At 42.2% G+C, this 24,323-nt stretch overlaps 1 protein-coding gene, 1 long non-coding RNA gene and 1 pseudogene across 2 annotated transcripts; 1 reads left to right on the forward strand and 2 right to left on the reverse strand.

The window, feature by feature from the left end:
• Positions 1-6,543: 6,543 nt before the first annotated feature.
• On the reverse strand, positions 6,544-13,630 carry LOC131904457 (TGF-beta receptor type-1-like; annotated as a pseudogene).
• Positions 13,631-17,877: 4,247 nt separating this feature from the next.
• Positions 17,878-19,729, reverse strand: LOC131904524 (protein Hook homolog 1-like). Its single transcript, XM_059255645.1, has one exon. The coding sequence runs from the start codon at positions 19,211-19,213 to the stop codon at positions 18,446-18,448; it is 768 nt and encodes a 255-aa protein (XP_059111628.1). The 5' UTR covers positions 19,214-19,729; the 3' UTR covers positions 17,878-18,445.
• Positions 19,730-19,826: 97 nt separating this feature from the next.
• Positions 19,827-22,744, forward strand: LOC131904525 (uncharacterized). Its single transcript, XR_009377747.1, has 2 exons — positions 19,827-19,916; positions 22,679-22,744. It is a non-coding gene; the product is annotated as an uncharacterized LOC131904525 (long non-coding RNA).
• Positions 22,745-24,323: the final 1,579 nt, after the last annotated feature.

The raw sequence follows: 24,323 nt of genomic DNA on the forward strand, positions 1-24,323 counted from the left end.
CTTAAAATAATATTCTATACTCCATAGCTTGTTTTAAGAAGTGGAGTATTTCACAACTCACAGTATTTAATGCTCCTTTTTAAAAACAAATTTGTATTTTTTTAATTTAATTAATTTATTTTTACTTTATTTTATTTTTCGGTAACAGTTTTGAACTTTCTGATCAGACAGGGTAGTGTTTAAGTAGTGAAAGATTTCCAAATACAGCTCAAAAAAACCCTGCTCACTTTGTGCCTTGGAGAAACATATCTCATGGTGAAAGTTTTCAGTCATGTAATGTGACAGTGGCAGCTGTGTGAAATTTCAGGTAGGCTTGAAGCTGGATGGGTTGGAGTTATTTGGAAACTGAAGACTCACTCCTGATGGCCTTTAAGGAGAGCTCCATTATCCAGGCTGCAGAGGGGATATCTGATTCAGGATCACCACCCTTGCAAAAGCAGACAAGGACAGTCTGGTCTGTGAAAAGTAGAGCTTAGAAAAAACAATATTATTTCTCCAATATCAAAAGAAAATCATTAAGCAAAGATGGTTCTGAAAGAGGCACAACTTTCCATAACATAATATACTTCAGAAACATTGACAAGCCAGAAGCCCAACTTCTTCGTGTCTGGGACTAGTGAATGAGGGCAGAAGTTCTCAATCTTCCTAATGCTTCGACTCTTTATTATAGATCCTCATGTTGTGGTGACCCGCATCCATAAAAATATTTTCATTGCCACTTTTTAAGTGTAATTTTGCTACTGTTATGAATTGAAAGGGTTGTTTGACCCCCAAGGGGTCACGAATGTCTGTTCAAGCTGTTACTATAGTGGGAAACAGCCACTATGGATAGTATAGAAATAAGAAATGGGTATGATTTAACTAAACATTACTTACAGACAATGAATTTTCATAACAAATACCCTTTCCTTTAATTTTTCCCTTGGGTCATATAACTATATAAATTTCATTACCACAGGCCACAACAATGAGCTCATGGTTGCCTAGGTGCTGTGGCTCACTTACCCTCACTTACCTTGAATGCATCATGCTGAGGAAGGGTAATCAGAGACCCTGGGAAAGGTAGATGCAACTGGGCTCAGGATTTTTCGTCAGGCTTGGACTTCCCAAAGGTTGCTGACTTGAGCCGGGGTAATTTCTTTTGTCATCCTGACTGCTGGATAGCCACACAAAAGTGCCTGTGTTTCCAGTTTATTTGTCTCTGTCAGTTGTCTTCATAACATGGTTCAAAAACTGCTGCTGTGTTTGTCTCACATGGGATTGAGTTCAAGCTGATGTTCTAGTATGAAAAGCAGGGTTTTGTCTGCTTTTCACCCATGACACTCACTGTTAGCCAAAGGTATTTTTGTGACAGAACTTAGAGAGAAAGGTGCGCCATTACGTCTTCTGGGAGACTGCATGCCTAGTCTCCATTGCAGTTATGTGGTAGACACTGGCCAATGTCATGCAGGCAAATGCCACTTGCAGGTTCAGTTTCAAGTTTCAATGTTCCAAGATTTCTTCCATATGTTCTTTCCCACTCTATTCCCAGGCCCTGTGAGAACGAAGATGGTGAAGAGCTAGAGACCTGAAGTGGAAAACCTTACAGAACACAGAGAAAGCCCTCCACCCCTCAGAAGAGCTGTCTGGCCATGCTGGACACACACTAAGCAGGGCACACACTGTTACTACTTGAGACACTGAGACTGAAGGTCTGTCTGCAAGAGTAGCTACTACTAAGTATGATGGTGGATGTTAACTGTCAACGTACTGAACTTTTATCCAAGTGCAAAAAAATTCCTGCGTTTGTCTGTAAGAATGTTTCCAGAGAGGATTAGCCCAGGAGGGAAGAACCTCCCCTAATATGGGTAGCACCATCCCATGGGCTAGGGTTCCAGACTTCACCGGAAGGGGATAGCAACTGGAGCATCATTGCTCATCTTTCTATACTACTTGAGTGAGGATACAGTTATGCCAGATATTTTGTCAAAGCAACAAAGAAAGTAACTAATAAGATTACCCTAACACAGTGGTTCTCAACCTGTGGATCAACCCCTTTGGAGGTCAAACGACCCTTTCACAGGGGTCACATATCCAATACCCTGCATATCAGATATTTACATTATGATTCATGACAGTAGCAAACTTACAATTATGAAGTAGCAATGAAATAATTTTATGGTTAAGGGTCACTACAACATGAGGAACTGTATTAAAGGATCCCACTATTAAGATGGTTTTCAGGACCACTACCCTAGGGAATATAATTTTTCAATAGTATCCAGGGATTTCACTCATGTATTAACTTTCTCTTTGATGAGATGTATTACCGTTGTCTATTTCAACATTTCTAAACTGTGCCTCAGATTTTAGTAATAAGAAAAGAGTAATTTTTTCTTTTAAGATGAGGTGTGTGAGGCCTTATATATCACCCAGGAAGGCCCCAAACTCATGATCTTCCTGATTCAGCCACCCCTCAGCTAGAATAGTAGGTCTATAACTAATCCCACCCAGTTAGGACAGACAGTTAAAAAACTTTGTGAAATTCAGTAATTACATACCTGGGTACTTATTTCAGAGAAATTAAAAGACTTGTATCCAGACAAACCATCTGTATAAGGTGTTGATAAATGGCATTTTCTGTAATATCTCCAGACTTAAAGCAATTAAAATGCCCTTGTTTGGAGAACGGTTAAAGAGTGGGTGGTATGTTCACATTATGGGGGCTTCTAAGGGATAAGAAATTGAATGGATTTGAAAGTCATTGTCATAAGTGAATATAAGCCAATCTCAAAAGCTCACTGTACTGGCTAGTTTATGTCAACTTGACACAAGATAGTCACCAGAGAGGAGGGAGCCCCAATTGAGAAAATGCCTTCATAGGATTGGACTGTAAGCAAGCCTGTATAACATTCTCATGATTGGTGATTGGTGGGGAGGACCCAGACCATTGTAGGGCTACCAACCCCTGGGCTGGTGGTCCTGGGTTCTATAAGAAAGCAGGCTGAGGGAGCCTTAGGAAACACACCAGCAAGCGGTATACCTCCATGGTCTCTGCATCAGCTCCTACCTCCTGGTTCCTGCCATGTCTGAGCTTCTATCCTGACTTTTTTCAGCAAAGAGTAAGCCAAATAAACCTGTTCTTCCCCATTCTTGGTCATGGTATTTCATCACAGCAATAGTAAACCTAAGACAGTCATATAATATATATTCTGATATATTAACCTAATGGCATCATATAAGTTTGCGATGAAGTCCTGCCACTCTAGTGATCAGTGGAGACAGCATACCAGAAAACGAAGAAGAGGGTAGGAGACTTCCATAGTGATGGAATGGTTCATTTTTTCTAGATTGTGGTAGTGATTATAGAAATCAGCATACACCGTACTAATGACATTAAACCATCCATAGACATTGTAGCATATCATTGCCTAGCTTGGATACTGTTCTACAGTGAGATGGCATAGAAGGCACAGGGTTTTGTCTATCCAGCTTCTTATCCCTTTATCCAACTTCTTGTGAATCTACAATTACTACAAACTCACACTGTTCATTCATTGCCTCCTTCCACTAGGTGAGTTGTAAGCCTCTTATTTGCTTTATTTCATGTAATCCCTACAGTGTTATAAAGTGGGTATTTAATGCACAAACCTATTTAGTCTTAGCAATAAAAACTTGGGGTCAGATATTAGGGTGAAAGCTGAAAGTTGGGAGAAGCAGAACAGCCAGCCACCAGAGACTTTTTACCTGTACAAAGTCTCAGACTGAAATGGGGGCGATCCTGTCTTTACGAATACTCAGACTGAATTGGGAGATCTTGTCTCTGCCCACCTTATATTCCCGTCTCCACCTTCCTTGTGCTGGGATTAAAGGTGTTAGCCTCTACTGCCTGGCTGTGTTTCTCTTTTAGACTGGTTCAAGCTCATGTAGTCCAGGGTGGCTTTGAACTCCTGATCTCTCTACTTCCCTCTCCCAAGTGCTGGAATTAAAGATGTGTGCCACAACTGCCTAGCCTCAATGGTTATCTAGTGGCTAGCTCTGATCTCCAGGCAAGCTTTATTTGTCAGAACACAAACAAAATATCATACAACAGATGTTTTAACCTCTGATTTACTACTGAGGAAAATAAGGTTTTGAAAGTCAAAATTACATGAAACTTGAGTTCTAGCTCAGTGATAGAGTGATTTTCTGACATGCACAAGGCCTTAGGTCCAGTCCCCAACACTGCAAAACAAAATGATAGAATAAAGAACACAGCAAAGACCCTATAACCAAAAAGCGATGGCGCTAAGACTCAGGCAAGATTATCGGCTTCTTTGGATTCTGTTCCTGTATCTACTTCCACCTCCACGCTTAATTATTTTAGAGAACAACTTTATGATCATTTGGTTAGTGGCTACTGCTGAGAAAGCAAAAGGAAAGAGTAGAGCTGGAATACTCTTATGTAGGTCAGATCTCTAGATGATACTTGAGTGTGTGCAAATTGGTCTCAGGCTGACAGTGTCCACAGCTTTAACCTTCTGATGTGAAGACAGGTCACATGTGCAGATATGGCCCAGGTTTTCTTACCTGATTTCTAAATTATGAATTTCTTTTTCTAGCATCAGATTTTATTTTTGTTTTCCTTTAATGGTTACATATGATGTTTTGGAACATATAGTTTAACATTTTAATAAATTTAATTAAAAAATTATGAGAATACAGATAGATCTTTTTTCTTTCAAATCATTATTAGAAAGGTGCACTTGAGAGTAGGCAATAGACCCTGAGAGTCATGCGGGAGATGACCCCATTGGAAGCATGTTCACTCCTGCTCATGGAGCCTCAGACTGGATCCAGGCTTTGAAAATGTAAAAGTAGCTGTTTCATGCTGGGTGTACAAACTGACAACATAACCATATGATCCCTCTGTGGTATGGTTAAGAAGAAGGGTTTTATTATAGATATGAGAGAGATAACAGCCAGAGGCATTTGGAAGAGTCCAGAGCAGAGAGAGAAATAAGTAGGCTGAACATGGGCGTGAGAGATACAGGAGCAGAACACAGGAAGAGAAAGAGAGAGGAACATAGAGAGGCATACACACACACACACACACACACACACACACACACACACACACACACACACAAGCATAGCAAAAAATGTCAGTGTTATAAGGAGAATGAGTGGCTGTGGTTAGGAAAGCCCAAGAACTGTAGCACAGGGGACAAGATGAGGAGAACTAGGATGCTAGCATGGACTTTGAAATGTGTAATAGGTACCTGTGATACTGAGGGAACCTGGAGGCCTGCATGCACTTTGGTATACTAATAGTACCACAGATAGTCATTTTTTTCCTTCTGTCAGTGATAAGGGAAAGGACTCCTTTTGGTTGAGGGGAACGGGCTTCATAGTTGTTCCTGAGGAATGCTGGTTTTTATTTAACTGTCAAAAATGCTCCTATAGTCCAGATTGAGCCATTTCTAGATATTTGGATTTCCTTTTGGAGCTTGGGGAATTGGAATTTCCTTTGGACCTAACACTGGGCTCTGGAATGGCTGTTCGGGATGCCTTACAGGGTTTACTGAGAGTTAAGCAGACCTGTTCCCAAAGGTCCCACTGGGTAGGTGATGCCCATGTTAATCATTTGCATAGTGTAGCTATTCTGCAAGTAATAACAACAAACTGTTGTAAGGCTGAATGTGAGAATCTGTGTACTATGGAAAGGCAGCTCTCAATCTGGTAAGAAAGCAGGTGCAGGTGAATAGTCTGTCTAGAATCTTGGTTAGCTTCTCCTGAAAGTCAAAAGTCATTTTCAATGTTTTCCTTTCTTTTACAGTCTGTTAAATCTATAAAATACTCTAATTTCAGAAATGTTTTAATTTTTTCTGTTTTTTTATTCAATAATCCCAGTTCATTTTGGTCTAGTTGATTAAATTATCTTCCCACTTTTCTTTGCTATAACATATGCTCAGAGTTACTCATTATTTACTACTACTACTATTATTATTTATTATTATTATTATTATTATTATTATTATTATTATTATTATTTTGAAGACAGAGTTTCACTATGTTGCTCAGGCTGGTCTTATACTCCTGGGCTCAGTTCTCTTCCTGGGTCAGCCTCACCAGGGCTGAGAATTCAGACCACCACCATTCTTGGCCAGATTTACCATTCCTCATCTCCTTCCACCCTCTCCTTACCCTCCCCCCCTTATATTCCTTATCCTCTTCTCCTCCTCCCTGCTACATATTGAGCCCAGGGTTTCACTCAGACTAAGCATATGTTCTACTACTCAGCTGTATTCCTGCTCTCCAAATAATTCTTTGTTTTTAAATTTTTGATTAGTTTTTAAAAATTTTTTATATGTATGTGTTTTTCCTGCGCACCCCTTGTATGCCTGGTACCCACAGATGCCAAAAGAGGTCCGTACTGTTGCACTAGTGTGTTTATCTTGTCAAGCCAGTCATTGTTATGGCTGTCAGAGTTCACAGCTGGCTAAGACTAAGGCTTATTTTCCACCTCCGGCAGCATGCAGAGCACCTTCCAGCACCGTGAACACTAGCTAGTAAGGATGACACTTATAGGTGAGTATTGTCATGATTTCTCCATGTTCTGTAGTTAAAAGGTGTGGCGTCTTTCATACTACTGTCAAGTTCTGGAGGGTAACCAAGAGCACAGCCAACAGCCTGCAGTGCTTGGTGTCTATGGGACCCCATTGGTCAACAACTCAAAAGAAGTAACACATTTCTGGTCCTATAGGTTTTTATTTGATAGCATGGGATGATCCAGTTTACCACTCTTGGGCATTTACCCAAAGGATTTTGTGTCCTACTATACCGGGAACGATTATGCTCTTGTGTTGGAACACTGTCCTTGAATGAAGCTGTGAAAGGAGAATGCTGAGTGATTATGAGAAAATACCCCCCCCCCAACAAAACAAAACAAAACAAAAAACCCAGGACAAGAGTCTTGTGAGCTCAGTCCTTAAGAGGATTGTTCTTGGGATGTGCCTTTGTGCCCCTCCCACAGGTAGTAAATAGGAGTGGGTTTGCTTCAGATTATCCACAGCTGTTTACAATTGTTATTCAGCCACACATGGCTTGTCCTTGTGATTGTATACAGCTTGCACTCCTGTGAACTTTGCTCATGTGACATTGCCTAACCTTCAGAGTATAAATTATCTGATGCTCTAAATAAAGTTGGCTATTGCATGAGACTTTCAACTACCTCATTTTTAGGTTCCGTTCTTCCAGATCCCACTGCCTCTAGGGAGATGACACTCTTGTATTCATGACATGAGCCCAGCCATGTTAAGGATACCAGTGACTCAGACTCATTGGAATGACAAGGCTTTCTCCTGGTCCAAGTATGATGTTGATAGTGTGTGCAAAAGCTACCAGCCACAGCTTCCTCTTCCCAGATTACTGCAGCCTGATACTGCTTCTTTGCAGATAAGCACTCTATGTGGAGCAGCTAACTCATCTCTTCAGCTGTAGATGATGAACCTGCAAGTGTTACAGCTCTGGAGGGAAAGGTATCCTGACTTTTCAGGAAGTCAGATTATACCTACAGCTGTGAAGGGAAGTATCCTGGATACCTACAACTGTGAGGAGATAGGTATCCTGATTTGTCAGGAAGTCAGGCTATATCTGAAGATGTGAAGGGAAATTATCCTGGATACCTCAGTTCTGGGGGGAAAGGTATCCTGACTGGTTGGAAGTCAGGCTATACCTACAGCTGTAAAGAGAAGGTACCTTGAATATCTATAGCTGTGAGGAGAAAGGTATCCTAACTTGTTAGGAAGTCATGCTATATCTGAAGCTGGGGTCCAGAGGAGGATGCTCTCCCCACAGGATGTGGCAATCCTGCTCCTCTCCAAGAAAACCAAGAGAGCCATTACAGCTGAGCTCTGCTAACTCCCCTAAGAGAGTTTCCCAGCAGAGATATCTTCTTATGCTCTGCCATGCTAAGAGAGCTTTCCAGCAGATATTCCTAGCTCTTCACTAGTGAAAGAAAATCTTCACTCAAAACTCTTTTAAGAAAGAGATGTATTTAGGAAGGAGGAATCAGACTGGTCAGATTTCGATCCCCTTGAGCTTGGACAAGCTCAGATTGGCTAGATGTCATGATCAGGGATTGGTTGGTTTTCTATAGAAGGTTTGGTTGGTTTTCCTGCTCAGGGATTGGTTGGTTTCATGTTCAGCTGTTCAGGGGCAGATTTGGCTCTGGTTTTAGGGCCAGGGTGGTCTAGTTTCAGGGCCAGGGTGTGTTTCCTTCATTGGCTCTGGTTCCAGGGTGGAAGTGTTTCTTTGGCTCTGGTATCAGGGCCAGGGAGTGTTTCTTTGGTTCTGATTTCAGGGCCAAAGTTTTTCTTTCACTGGTTCTGGTTTCAGAGCCAGGGTGGGTTTCTTTCACTTGCTCTAGTTTCAGGACCAGGGTGGGTTTCTTTGGCTGGCCCTTTTACCTACAGAGCCCACTTCCTCCCCAGCTGTTTATAATGAATCCATCTTTTCCTTCAGCTGTGTATAATGAACTCACTTCCTCTTTCCAGGTTGCTGGGGCTTTTTCATCAGAGTGCATGGCTCACCCTCTCCCAGCCAGCTTTTCTGTACATGTGTTTGTCCTTTCTTCATTTCCTGTCACCCCATTCAGAATTACCCAAAAGTTGTACATGTTATGATCTACAAAAGACATATCTGCCCATAAATGTTCATTGCTGCTCTATTCAGAAATGTCAAGAAATTGAAACAACCTAGATGTTCATCAACTGATGAATGAATAATGAAAATGTACACTTACATAGAAATATTTTAGGGGAACATTATGTAATTCTAGTAAATGAAAATATATTTAATAAAAGAGAAAGTACCATGTAAGATACTCAAAGAAAAATTAAATTATGAAATTTGCAGGTAAATGAATGGAGCTACAAACAGTCCTCCTGAGTGAGACACTCAGACATAGGAAAATAAACATCACATATTTTCTTTTTCTGGATGTTAGCTTTGAATTTCCAGGTATATGTATTCCATCTGGAATACCCACACTGGTCAGAAATTTAGTTAGGGGCCATTAAGAGCCAGGTTCTCCAAGTGAGGGGAGATGGGGCATAATAATCTAAAGGGCTAACGGGGAATAATGGAATAAGAAGGGTTAAATTGGGGTACAGGATGTAAGGGCAAAATAAAGGGGAGACTATCAAGAGGGATATCTAAACTAAGGGCCTTTTGAAAAAGCCACATAGAAATGTACTACTATGGAAACTTACACACACACACACACACACACACACACACACACACACACACACACACAGGTTTAACGGAGATACCCCACAATGAGGGGACAATATCCCTACTAGACATTCTGTGGCTCTTTTTCAGGTTTCTTTTTAGCATTTCCCCAATTTGGAGTTATGCTCCAGTTTATGTACTACTTGGTTATTGGATGACATTCCCAATATACTTTAGTCATTCCCAATATACTTTAGTCTTTTTAATTAATTGACTGGTTGATTGACTTTTGTTGTGCTAGGGATCAAACCCAGATTCTTGTGCATGTTAGGAAGTGTTCCCTCATTAAGCATATTCTGTCAAATGCCTTTTCACATGTCAGATATAGGCACATCTACCAGATGGTCAACTTTAGCTGTTCAGCTATCTGAGTTCATGCCATGAATGAGAATAATTTCCAGATCTGCTCATCTGCCCACCATTTAGGATGTCTCTACTCCAAGGCTCCCAGATTTATTGCTTAAAATCAGGAAATTGAGATTTCCAGCCCAAGATTTTGTCATTTGGAATTTTAACCTGAAAATCTAGTCAACCAGTGATTAAGCCAGGGCTTCCTCCTTGCAAGTGTCTCAGCTCTGGAGGGAAAGGTGTCCTGACTTATTGGGAAGCCAGACTATACCTAGAGCTTTAATGGAACAGCTCTGGAGGCTGGAGCCATAATAGGACAGCTCATCCCTAGAGGGAGAGGTAGCCTGACTTGTCAGGCAGTCAGATGATACCTGAAGCTGGGGTGCTGTGGGGGAATGGTCTCCCTGCAGGATATAGCAACCCTGCTCCTCTCCTAGAGGGAGCCATTACAGCTGAGTTTTGCTCTGGCCTCCTTAAGGGGGCTTTCCAGCAGAGCTCTGCTTCTTCTTCTGTAACATGAATTACTAAACTGTCTTATTAAAAAAATAACAACAACAACAACAAAAACCCAAAAAAAACCTGGGGCCAGGTATTAGGGTGAAAGCTGAAAGAACAGAGAAACAGAACAAGCCACAGCCAACTTCACCTCACCAACTCCTCAGTCAATCCTGTTTCTGCGAATCCTCAGACTGAAAGCCTCTGAGTCCTCACCCCTGAGGGTCTCAGTTGAACTGCTGCTTACTTCCTGTCTCCTCACACTTTATTTATTTATTTTTTTTGGTTTTTCGAGACAGAGTTTCTCTGTGTAGCTTTGCGCCTTTCCTGGAACTCAATCTGTAGCCCAGGCTGGTCTCAAACTCACAGAGATCTGCCTGCCTCTGCCTCCCGAGTGCTGGGATTAAAGGCATGTGCCACCACTGCCCGGCTCTTATATACCATCCTTGACCCAGCCTGGGTCAAGGTGTTTCCTGGGATTAAAGGTGTGTGTGCTTCCCAAGCAAAGACATGAGATCTCAAGTGCTTGGATTAAAGGCATGTGCTACTACTACCTGACTCTGTTCCCAGTGTGGCCTTGAACTCACAGAGATCCAGACTGATCTCTGCCTCCCAAGTGACAGGATTAAGGGTGTGTGCCACCACTGTCTTGCCTCTATGTCTAATCTAGTGGCTTACTCTGTCCTCTGATCCCCAGATAAGTTTATTAGGGTACACACTATATCACCATATTTCCTCTTTTTTGTCTAAAATAATAAAAGAAGGTTATAACTAATATAAGAAAAATGATATACAATAAGTATATATAATATGTACAGTCAAGAATTACATTAACAATGTCTAGTTCATTAACATTTGACAGATTCAGACAAAAAACTCCATTATTTATTTGGTGAGTTCAAAATGTTGTACCTAATTCAACTATATACAATAAGTACAATAACTATATACAATATATACAAGCAATAAATACCTCAACAATGTCTAGTCTATTTGCATTTGACAAATTCAGCAAAAAACTCCATTATTTATCCTATTTTGGTGAGTCCAAAGTGTACCTAATTCATTTTCTATCCTAATTTGTATTACCAACAGAAAACTATATTTGATGTCTTTCCAACTTCTACACTTTACACCTCTTTAGTGAGTTTCTGTTCTGGATTTGTTAACAAGGAAAACTATAACTATAACTATCTAATCTTCAACTCTTTCAGAGACCTGAGAAGGAAATAATATTAACTGAGTAAACAGGAAGTGCAAACAAGCAACTTCTAAAAAAATGTGAGAAATGACAGAAACAACTAGCTGCCTGGACAGTCACCCAAGATTTCTCTGCAATCCACCTTCAAAGACATCCACCTTTGACCTAGAGGCCTAGCATATCTAACAGACTCACTTGTGAAGCAGAATTTTCTAAAGAGTCTTCCTACCTTGTCTTGGCAAGGATCGGCAGTCCTTTGTTTTGTGTTTTGCTTGTCCATTTTGGACAGCATACTGTCAGCGGTCAAGGCAAGGGAACTTTCTTGCCCAGTGGCTAACTTTTGCCACAATGAAAGTAAACTCCATAAGGAGTTTTCTTCAATGCCCATCATCTTCTCTGAAATAGATTGGTACTGCCAGGAGCAGACATGTCTCATTGTCATAAGAAAATAATCTGTTATTAAAACATCTTAAATTCCATATTCTGTAGATCTCTGAAGTGTTTAAAGATGACCTATCTAAAATAAATTTCCATTTAACCTTGAAAATATACCTGATATGACTATAAGTTTGATTGTAATGACTATTAACTTGCATTTCTTATATCCTAATTAGTTGGTAATAATAACTTTCAAGGACTAGCAATTTGTATTACATTGTTAAATGAGCTATACAGGTACAGTACCTTGAAAAAGATTAGAAATATATGTATAGTATTTTCTAACAAAATCAATTTCAAATTTGTATCAATATACATAATTTGTGTACAATATACAAAAGTCCAATCCAATGTAAAATATTTAAGACTAGTAGATGCCTTTTAAAAGTAGATTCAACGCCTTTAATCCCAGCACTTGGGAGGCAGAGCCAGGTGGATCTCTGTGAGTTCGAGGCCAGCCTGGGCTACCAAGTGAGTTCCAGGAAAGGCGCAAAGCTACACAGAGAAACCCTGTCTCGAAAAAACCAAAAAAAAAAAAAAAAAAAAAAAACAAACAAAAAAAAAGTAAATTCAATAATCTACCACTTTATCTTATCATACCCATGTCCTCTTTTTCCATAGTAGATTCAATAATCTATCTTTTATCTTATCATATCTATATTCTCCTTTTTTTCAGAGTAGATTCAATAATCTCCCCTTTACTCTTATCTTTCTTTCTTTCTTTCTTTCTTTCTTTCTTTCTTTCTTTCTTTCTCTTTCTTCCTTTCTTTCTAAGTATAGATTCAATAATCTACCTCTTGTCTATATCCTCATTTTTCTTTTTCTTTTTTTTTCAAATAAGAATCCTGAATCTAATCTCCTTGTTTACCTTTTTTCCTGACCATTGTCAATCAACAACTTGTAACCAACCATCCTAAACAATGGTAATTATTCATAACCCATCAAATGACCAAAAACCACCCACTCCACCTCTTGGGAATGTGGGTGTTATGTTCTTAAAATTACTTTCTGCTGTCTGGGGATGAAGACATCTTTAGAGAATCCTGAAAAGAAAATTTCTGAGTTGACCGTCAAGTCCTGAGAGAGTTAGCTGTATCATTTGTCTAGTCTCTGTATAATGGGAAAATGCAGGGCTTGTCTCAAGTCCTTGTTCGAGTAGTCTGTCAACCTGGATCATCTCAGCTAGCCATCTCAAAATTGTCCTGAGCAGTTTGTAGTCCAAAGCCGATCTTTGGGTGGTGTTTATTCTGTGGTTTGGAGCAATATCAGTTGTATCTGTGGCAGAATCGTGTCTCACAGCCAGTCCCAAGTTCGCAATACAACAGGTTCCATTCTCCTTCACTAAGATATTCTTTGATTTCAAATCTCTGTGAGCAATAGCTGGCTTTCCTTGGGAACCAACAATCTCCATGTGAAGATGAGCAAGACCGCTTTCCATGGACAGAGGAGTTTGATCATCCCTTCCACTGTAACGGAGCATCTATTCAAGTAATCAAAAAGGGATCCATGCTCATGGTAATCTGATACCAGCCACAGCTGAGTCCATGTGCCATTGTGTTTGTTGTCTGCTACTATAAATTCTAGGATGTGTTCATGGCATAACATCACCACCTGATAAATGTCTGCCCCTCAGAACCACTAATGCTCTTCCCTAGAAGAGAATATCTTCATAGCAACTTCTCCCTGCAACTTGCCTTGCCAAACTTCTCCAAACTGACCTTTGCCAATGCTTTCTTGTAACATGACGGTCCTGGCAATTGTTCTCTGAACAAGCAGGGGGAAACCCTTCTTCCCCGTATCAGCATCACTGCCGCCACCAACACAAAGAGAAGCAGCTGGCAATGCAGAGCAGCAGCCACTGCCTCCATGGTCCCGCCACCACTGTGGCATGGCCCCACCTGCAGCTTCTCCTCAGCAAGCCTTCCAGGCTGGCCTCAAACTAGGGATTCTCCTGCCTCCTCCTCCTTCAGCAAATCCTACCAGTGTGTGCCACCACAACCAGGCTCGTGCAGCTCAGGTCTAAGCTGGGGAATGCAAGGCCACAGGCAAGCGGCTTTTTCATGAACTTGTGCCACAAATGTTGGGCGCCAGATGTAACATGAATTGGTAAATGGTCTTATTAATAATTAAAAAAAAAACCTGGAGCCAGATATCAGGGTGAAAGCTGAAAGAGCAGAGAAGCAGAATAAGCCACAGCCAACCTCACCTCACCAACTCCTCACCTCCAGAGGAAGACTTCCTGTTTACTCACGCCTTATATACCTTTCTGTGTCCTGCCATATTATTTCCTGGGATTAAAGGCATGTGTGTGCTTCCCAAGCAAAGACATGAGATCTCAAGTGCTGGGATTAAAGGCATGTGCCACCACTGCCTGGCTCTATTCTCAGTGTGGCCTTGAACTCATAGAGATCCAGACAGATCTCTGCCTCCCAAGTGGTAGGATTAAGGGTGTGTGCCATCACTGTCTGGCATCTGTGTCTAATCTAGTGGCTGGCTCTGTCCTCTGGTCCCCAGATAAATTTACTAGGGTACACCATGTATCACCACATTCTTCTCTCCCGACCCAAGATGTTGCTTCTTCCACTTCTTTCTGCTAGGGGGGAAACCCCTACAGAAATGTAGCAATCTCCTTAGGGTCCAGGGAAAAGTTGTTACTTTTTCTGTTCAGCCTTGCCCAGCACCCCCCCCCCATTCCCTCCCTCCCCAAGGGAAAGTCTCAACAAGGTTTTTCTATTCTGCACCAGCCAATGAAGATCTTCACCCAAGACTCCTTTGAGAAAGGAAGAGTGGCTGCTTCTGCCAGGGTGGGAAGGAACAGTCAACAAAAGAACAGTCAGAGGCCTTATGTAGGGCTTCTTGGGGGCGGGGTTTCTCCAGGGAGAAGATTTTCTGCTCAGAGATTGGTTAGTTTCCCTGCTCAGGGGAATGGTTGGTTTCCCTGCTGAGGGAATGGTTGGTTTTGCTTAATTTCATTGGTCAGTTGGTCAGGGCAGAGATGGCTCTGATTTCGGGGACAAACTGTGTTTCTTTCCCTGATCCTTTTTAGCCTTTTGGCTCTAATTTTAGGGTTAGGATGTATTTCTTTCACTGGCTCTGATTCCAGGGACAAAGTGTGTTTCTTTGGCACTGGTTTCAGGGTCAGGGAATGTTTCTTAGGTTCTGGGTTCAGGGCTAAAGTGTTTCCTTCGTTGGTTTGGGTCCCAGATCCAGGGTAGGTTTCTTTCACTTACTCTGGCTTCAGGCCAGGGGTGGGTTTCTTTCACGAGCTCTGGTGGGTTTCTTTGGATGGCCCTTCCCCCCTATACTCCTCAAGGAGTTCCTGTGAATGTTAAGTACTTTAAAGAAGACAAGAGGCCTACTAGACTGACCACTCCGGTGTCAGTGCCATCTGTATACAGCAGGCTCACTCAGAACACGATGATGGGAAAGCATTTAGAAGGCATGGGCTGGCCTTTCTTCATTACACAGGAACATGTGGGTATCTGCCCGGGCACAGTTGGCACCTCCCTAAGCTCTTTGCATGGCTTGTTAGGTCCTGCCAAATAACTTCCATTTGGCAAAACTTAAATCTTGATAAGAAAACAAAAATAGCTCTTTTAATTACAGGCTCATTTTGTCAGTGAACTGGTTTGAAAGTCTTGCATAAAAGTTAAAACTATTGCCATGAAACAAGGGTCACAGAGAGTGACCATGAAGCTGATGCAGAGGGGCATTTTATGATAAGGAACACAGAGAGTAACTCTGGGACTGCTGTGAAGGTGTGTCAATTTCCCAATCTCATTACCTCAGGGCCAGCTCTCTCACCCACCACAGGCAGTGAGGGGTTGGGGGTGGGAGGTCATCTCTTGCTTGCTCACTCCACCATATGGCAGATGAGGTGTGGGGCCAAATCTCCCACACATGTTCCTTGCTGGATCACTTGTGCCCCATCAACAGGGTCAGCTCTATTGTGCTGCCTGGGTTAGGTCCAGGACCTGCTCTTCTGAGTGGCGCAGCCAGTGACCCTGGGACCAGTTTTTCCCGCCTGGAGTCGATGAGGGGCAAGGAGCAAAGGGCAAAGGGCAGGTCTCCCTTACCCATCCACTGCATGGCAGGCAGTGGGGCTAGCTCTGCTGCTCTCACTTCTTCCCTGCAGCCCTGCCAACGGACAACTCTACTGTGACGCCCGGGTGAGGTGCTGCAGTCGGTGAGGGGCAGGGCCAGTTCTCTCTACCGCTGCAGCCAGTGAGTGGTGGGGCCAACTCTGTTTTCACCGTCTTTGGTGGCAACAGGAGCCACAGACATCAACACATATCAAGGCTATGGCCGGCCCTCAGACCCACACAGGGCCCTTGGCAGCAGCCTAGGCCCAGACATCACCATGGACCCAGGTGGCAGCACAGGCCTCTTAGATTGGCATGACTCCAGTGGGGGCACATCCCTCGGATACCAACATGGTAATAAGTGGTGGCCCAGCTTCCGGGTGTCTTTAGGGCCCTCAGTAGTAATAAGAGCTACGGACATCAACATAGAGCACCATGGCTGTGTCAGGGCCATGAACCCACACATGGCCCTTGGCAGCAGCCCAGGCCTGGACATCACCATGGCCCTGGGTGGCAAGCAGGCCACCAGTGATGGCTGTCTCCTCACTGTCCTTGCCTCTTCAGATCCGCCTCTCTCTTCAACACATAAACCTTTCTGCCACACTCACACACTCTCTCCTAGCTCCTTACCATATACTCACCGACCATAATGGTGCCCAACCACCTGGTGCCCAACCACCTGGCACCACAGGTGCTAGGCAGTTTGTGGTTGACTTCTTCCTGCCCAGGGCAAGTGGCCTGGAGTGGAGCTGTGGTTGTCCTTCTTGTGCCCATGCCTCATAGCATGGGTGACTCCACACATAACTTTTAAAACCAAATACAAAGGTGTTTTTAAAAAAAAGCTAAGAACATGTTGAATGGTCAAAGAGCTCAAAGAATGAGGAAGACAACCTCCAGGAAAGTGGATTTGTCCACTGTAGCCACCGAGACAGGAGTGATACTCGAAAGTCCTCATGCTGGGCCTCAGCTATCAGACTACTGAAACAATCAGCCCCCAAATAATTAAAATTCCCCAGGAACCTTATCCTGTGGGATGGAAAGGTTGATGTCCTGGGAATAGTCAGAGGGAGAATCCTGAAGAAGGAAATTTCACACAGTTCTGACAACTTTTCAGAAGACTTCTCAGGAGAGACAGGTGCCTGGACAGGTCAGTGATGGATGGGACCTCCCTGTTCATGGGATGCATGCTTCCTGTCCTATGCCTCACCTCACCTCATGCCAGTGATCTTTGAAGATGGACTTAGTGGCCACTGGGCCCTGGTTCTCTACCCAATGCTGCTGCTTCAAGTAAACTGCTGTTCTACCTCTTGCTATTGCTTGTCTCCTTCATTGACGTATTGGGACAGGTGACCGACCCTAGCTTGTCGAGGCCTCTGCAGCCCAAGCTTTTGTCCTAAAAACCCTGATAACATCCCAATACAACCAACACTTGGATATCATCTCCTTTGTCACTCAACATCTGTAGAAGATAGTTTCTCCCATAAATACTTAGTCTGCAGGTGCTCAAGTCCTTTATGTAAAATGAAATATTTTCAGAGAACAATATACTTCTTCCCATATGTTCAAGTCATCTATAGGTGATTCATTATTGTCCAATATAACATAAATACTGTGTAAAAGAGTTATGCTGTACATAAAAGTGCATTGTTAGGAAATGATGATAACACATGCACATCTAACTTGCCAAAATTAATGACAGAAGAATGTCATTGTTTGAATAAACATCTATTCAGGACTCCCTAAAAGCCATTATAAAATGGGCTCACTAATTCTGCTACATTTTAGACACAATGAATTACTAACCCTAACCCTAATCCTAGTCCTAGGCCAGAGGCTAGAAAGAGAGAAGCAGGCTTTGAATTTAGACCCCTTCTACTCTGCACCCATGGGTACCATGGGAAGCATTTTGTCCCAGTAAATGGTGGGAAACTGGAGGAGGTGGAGCCTGGGCTTTGGATTTCATAGTTTTTTTTTTTGTTGATGTTGTTTGTTTTTTTGAAAAGTTTGAAATTGGATTTTATTCATAAAAATACATTCATTTTACTCAATGGGGACTTTCAAAACAGCATCATTATATACAGTGTATAGCCTTAGCAGACTATTAAAACAATGACAAGAATAAAAGTAATAACAAAAATTAACAAAACCTTAAACCAAAATGCAATGCATAAATATCCCAACATATAAACAAAAAAAATTTAAGCAAATTACAGTTTTCTTTAGAATTTCCCTACGGAAGAGCAAATGAGGTGAGGAACTGGCTTATTCTCTGTAGAGTTATCTTCAGCAACACTTGCCCATGACATGGCGACAGCTTCAGCCCTGCACTAGAGAGAATCTTATGCCTTTGGGTGTGGTCTGTCTGGATGGCAGTGTGACGTTAACACAGTCTTCCTTGTCAGATTTCCATCACATGTGGAGTCAGCTTGTCAAAGCCCTTGATAGGAAGCTGACAGAAGAACTCTTGCTCACCCACATGTCCTCTTCCATGTTGTTTTGCCCCTCTCTGGGGTCACATGCTGATGGATGTCAGTGTTCTTAGTAATTTGTGTTGTGTCCTCTGAATCTCATACTATTTCTGATACAATCTTTTCTCTGGGAATAGTGAGCCAATGGATGTGGATCAGATTGTAGCAGGATCGCCTGATGGTAGGTTGATATTTGCCTCACTAGTGAGTTCACAGCTAAAAAGAGGTGGCATTTTCTGAGGAGGCCGTGAACCTGGAGTGTAGAATGTCATGTCTTCAAGGTGTCTCTGGCTTCTTCCAGCCTTCTCAATTTTCCTAAGAGGTGCTGGGACAAAGTGTTTCTGCTTCAGCAGCTCCATCTGCAGGAGGCTCTCTTCCTGGGCTGTGGTCTGCTCCAGTTCCTGCTGGAGGTTTTCAAACCTCATCTGGGACACAGTGAAGTGATGCTGCTGTTTTACTGCCAAGTCCCTTTGCCTGGTGAGCAGCTCCTTCTGCTTCAGCAGGGACTGAAGATTTTCTTCAAGTCTTTGAAGTTCCTGCTGCTGCCTTGTCCAGAGGTCATAGATCTTCTCATGGGCCTCCTCACAGAGCCTCTTTGCCTCTTCACAGGACTCTTGTAGTAAAATCTGCTCCCTCTGAAGCTTTCTCTTGTCCTCTATCAACATCCTCACTTTTTCCTTCAGCTGAGTTCGTTCACTCAGGAGCTGACTGTAGAGGGTGCGGTAGGAGTTGGTCTTCTCACTCAGCTCCGTGCACTTGTACAAGGCCTCACTAATCTCCTTGGGTAATTTCTTCACATCTGACATATCCTTCTTATGCTCTGTGTTCTGCATCTCATGCTCAGAATTCAGCCTGTTGTTCAACTCATTGTTGGTGTAATGGGCCAGGAATTCATGCAGTTCATGCCTGTCATTGGTCATCATCTGTAGCTGAAGGGTCAGTTTTTCCACCTGGTTCAGCTGCTGCTCATGCTCAGTGAGGAAGAAGGGTGTGGATGATGCCTTCCTGGCAGTCCCTGATGTGATGCAAGGAAGTCCAGGAGTCCCTAGTGCTTTTCACCTCCCATTGTAACAGCCCTGTGGATCTTCTCTGATGTGCTTGTTCACCTCATGGAACTGATCTTACTTCCTCATTATCCACAGCTAATTTCTTAGCATCCTTTATTTCTCATCTTATTAGTTAGCCATCTTTAGGATGAGAAGAGCCATTCCTGGGCAGTTTTTGGAAAATGAGTCTTGCTCTTCACACATGATGAACTATTGAATTAGAATGAACTAGATTCTAATGAATCAGAGAGATCTCGGGATTGGAAGGAGGAGGTGGTGAAGGCCTTCCCCTGTGTCTCAGGGAAGGTTTCTGGAAAGGGCAGCTTGGCTTTTGGTGAATCGGGGAAGAGCTTGTTATCAGATAGGTGATGACCATTGGCAGTGGACCTAACAGTCCATTCTCTGGAAATTCTATTGTATCCTGGAGAGCCTGTGGCATCTTCTGTGAAATCACCAGTGTCGTGGCAATGCCAACTGCCCTTGAGGCATTCACTAAGTGCTTATAGAGTTCACCAATTGACATGTTGGCAAGACTGATCACACTGATTGGCAGACAGAGCCCTCGTTTCCTAAGGAGAAGGTGAGGCTAGAACTGGACCTTCTAGTAATGGGGTTCAATAGCTGTGATCATCTGAAGCAATGGGCCTATGCTGCTTATCTGGGTTCCTAAAGAACAGATCCAAAGTGGAGGATTTCTGATGGTTAGTTGGTAGAAGGCCAGGAATGGTCAAGGCTGCAGCTGATGTGCTGCGACCTCCTTCAGTTCGTTCTGAGTGGCAAAGAATGCCAAAGGAGGCCCAGAACCCATGCGGTATCAGCATGGGATGTTGTTGCACTTTACATCTGACGTAAATACCAAGGAGGGAAATTTTCCGTGCATGTACCCAGGTCTGAGACATTCAGTTCCTTTTATTCATGGTTTCATAGCTTTTTAAACTAATATTATTTTAAGAAGAATGGAAGCATATATAGAGTTCCCAGTATTCACTGCAGCAAGTAAAAATAATTTAAAAAACTGCTATTTTAGTCATTTTCCTATGAAAAAGATAGTTTAACACCAAAATATATTAGAAGGATATAATTTTAGAATAAGAGCCTTTAAATAGAGTATATTTAAGTGCTAAAAGGCAGTTAAATGTTAGAACACATACCTCACATGCATAAGACATCAAGTTCAACCATCAGCGATAGATAAATGAATGAATGAATAAATAAACAAATAAAGGTTTTATGAAAACTTCACTTGAGAAATCTCAACTTTCTAATTGTGTGGGAGAGCAGCTCCAGCATGGCCTTTGGTTAACATCAGCCTGAAGAGAATCTGAGAAGCACTAGCTCAGGACACTGGAGCCATGTTCTGAGAGAATATACAAGAAGCAATTCAGTAGCCTCCTGCCTGTTTCTGTTTGCACCTGGAACCTCTGTAGTCCTACAAACCCTCTTTCTATGTATGATACCTTGAGGCACCTATCTAAGACTCCTGGAAATACCCTGGGAGACAGAAGAACAAGAAACGTATTTCCTGGTTCCCACTCATAGCTCTAATACTGTGTTGGGTACTTAAACTTTCAAACCCAGTCCATCTTATCATCTCTTTCCCATCCTCTAATTTCTACTCATTGGTCTTCCGACTGAGTAGCCAGTACCCTTTCCAAACCAATCCATATTTTCTCACAGGCTTAAATGTTGTTGATTGAGTTGAGCAAACCTTACAGTTTTATAAGTTCAACCACAGTAGGAACCCTTATCTCAGGTCTGTTCTCAAGAGGGAGCTCTCCCCCATTTCACCTGCTTCACAGGAAGGAACTGGAAAGTAAGGGCCTTGTCTGTGTCCGGTGCCATGTACTTTATAGCTTATAATGCAATTATGTGTGGACTACATTATCTGCCACGCCCACCTGCACTGTTCCGGATTCTTGTTTGGAAAGCAGAACTTCAGTTTTCCCTTCAGGGAGAGTATGTTCTCCCTGTCAAGTCCTGTCAGATCTCTACACAATCCTATCACACCAAGTGACTGATACAAAATCTGTGTGAGGAGAATCAGGCAGTCTTCCAGAAATTTGAGAACACGTGAAGTTGATAGATTTATGGAAAAGCACAAGGTAGAGAAATCCCTGCTCCTGAGTCACCCAGCTATGGCAACTCGAGGAACTGATGGTTTAACTCACAAGAAGGCTCTCAGAGCTGCCTTGCATCCTGTTGTCTTGCTTTTTTAATTGAGTCTTTCTGTTATTTGCTGTTTTACTCCCTCTCAAATGTGGCAAATGTGTGTGTGTGTTTTTCTATGTGCAGTACGCATGTCTTGATGTGTACATACATATGTGAGGGTACGTACATGTTTGGAAGCTAGAGATAAACATTGGGTATCTTTCCCAATCATAGTCTCAGTTAATTTTCTATTGCTGCAAAGAGATCGTGACCAACACAGCTTATAAAAGAAAGCATTTAATTTGGGGGCTTATTTACAGTTTCAGAGTGTGAGTCCATGATCATCATGGTGAGGAGCATGGCAGCAGGCAGGCATGAATGGCACTGTAGCAGTAGCGGGGAGCTTCTACTTCCTGATCAACAAGTTGGAGGCAGAGAGACTGGCTGGCCATGGGCTTTTGAAAGCTGAAAGCCCACCACCAGTGACCCATGTCTAATCCTTCTCAAAACAGTTCCACCAGCGGAGGGACCAAGCATTCAAATATATGAGCCTCGGGGGCCAGTCTCTTCCCAGTCACTTTCCACCTTACCTGCTGAGACTGGGTGGCTTCTGAATATGGAACTCATTGATTTGGCTAGGCTGGCTGGCAAATGAGCTTCAGAGATACAGATTTACTCAAATAGTCCTGAAATCTACCTTTTATGTGGTGATGGAGATCAGATCTCTGGTCCTCATTCCTGCTTAGCAAGTACTTTTCCTACCTGAGCCATTTCTCCACGCTATACCCTCCCAGTTTTTGTTTACATTAATAGACATCTACTTCTGATGCTTAATACCTTAAATATACTAGCTAATGCACATCTTTTTTTCATTATTGTAATAAGAATTGCTAAGACACACTCAGAGCTTACCTTGCAGCCATCCTAAGCTTTCCCCATAGTTTGTGATGTCCACAATGACCTCAGGAGTTGACAAACAGTGATTCTGCTAATTTACCTTTGAGCAAACCGAGAATGACAGAGATTAAGTGGTTTACTTGGGATTACAAAGCATGAAGGCAGATATTAACCTTCCAAAATGTTTTTAATCATGACAAGAAAAGTCAAACAATGTATTATTTAGATTCTGTGGAGTTATTTTCATAATAAACATTAAAGTTGCAATTAAGGATGGCCCTTTTGATCTCTCTGCAGATACCATTCTGATTACTTGATTTGGAGACACACCATGAACAAATAAAGCTTGCAGAATTGTTTTTACCATCTTATTATAAATTCTCCTCCCCTCATACACAAGGCATCTCTCAGAATGCTGCGGTACTGAAATGTTAGCCAGAGAGCAAATCAGAGGTAAAGATGCCTGGCAGGCCCTGACTGTTCAGTCACTGAGTGCTATGGACAATCTGTTTCCTGCTGTGTGCTGTTCCTAGGCCTTAGAAATGCAAAGAAGATGCTGACAGTATGCACACAGCCTGTCAAAGAAAAATGCTGTACAGATACTGGTTACAGGTCTTGGAGATGACATTCAAGTCCTAGAGAACAGGATCTTGTGGTAAGTGAAAGAACGGCTCCACCTCTGACTCAAACAAAGATACGTGGAGATTTACAACCAAGGAGCAGGGTGGGGACAGCGGGTGGAAATACTAGGCTGTAACAGTAAAGACACATTATTTACTTACCCAGGGTTATTGCAGAAAGCAGACCAGCTGATAAAATACCGAGGCTGTCAGGTTCTGAGAGTCTTGAGTTTTCACAATCAATTCAGGCTCTTTGAGTCTGCAGATTGATTCTGCTGAAATACTGCAGACTCAAAGGACCTGACTAAGGCTTTGGTTAAGGAAGAGTCTTAAGCAAACCCAAGAAGCTCATAGTTAAATGGGTTAAGGGGCAAGTAAGTAAGGTAAAAAAAAAATGATTTAATTTTGTGGTAAAGTATTCACACAAATGTCTCTGTAACCTCTTTTATAGACATAAATTATTCAAATAAATGTATCACAGTGATATATCAGGGAACAGAAAAGAGACCAGATCAATCTGAAATAATACATATGCCCAACATATATACTCTGAAGTAAAAAGCATTTTGTAAGTTGGGATGATTTAAAAATGTAATTTTACCAAAAGAATAATGTCATTACCAGAAATTCATTTCACACAGCTTTAGTGGCACAAACAACAATCCAGTTATTTGGTCTCACACAGCACCCTGCTTGCCATGTGATCAGGCCCCAAATATGTGTGACTTGCATTTTTCACTGACTTCATACTGTATACTAATGAGTTCAATTTGAAGGGCCAAGGAAGAAAGCTTATTTATAGATAGTTAAGACAGGCTTGGGGATTTACCTCAAAGTTGAAACATAACTATAACACAAACAAAAACACAGATACTTTCACCACGAGTCAATACACAGAAGGTTCTCATTGTAAATTGGAAGAATTATGCAGGAGCCAGCAGAAAGACCTGAAAGATGCTTTTCTGACACTTGCAGATGCAGGGTTTCTTTCAGTTGTGAAATATCTCTTTGGGCATGATGTTAATGATGAGTTGGTAAAGGAGTCGGCCAACTTTACTGAGCACAGACAGTAAAACTATTGCTTCAATGTCATATCTCTTCTGTGAAGCTGATGGAGCAGTCTTGCTATCACAGGTGTGACTATAAAGGGGTGATGACTTCCTTTTCTCATTCAGCCTTTGGAAGACTAGTGGTCTGAACATTTCTGGTATGTAAATCTAGCTGTCAACTACAGTGTTTATGAAATCCAAAAGCAAATGAAATAGTCCAATGAAAATTTTTGTGTCTAAATGGAGACACATCAGAAATAAATTAAAAATTTG

Source organism: Peromyscus eremicus, chromosome 2 (genome assembly GCF_949786415.1).
Source record: "Peromyscus eremicus chromosome 2, PerEre_H2_v1, whole genome shotgun sequence".
Classification (NCBI taxonomy): Eukaryota; Metazoa; Chordata; class Mammalia; order Rodentia; family Cricetidae; genus Peromyscus; species Peromyscus eremicus.

What these genes read in the sequence shown, in the direction of transcription:
- LOC131904524 (XM_059255645.1), bottom strand. Translation starts at nt 19,213, where the DNA reads ATGATGACCAATGACAGGCATGAACTGCATGAATTCCTGGCCCATTAC.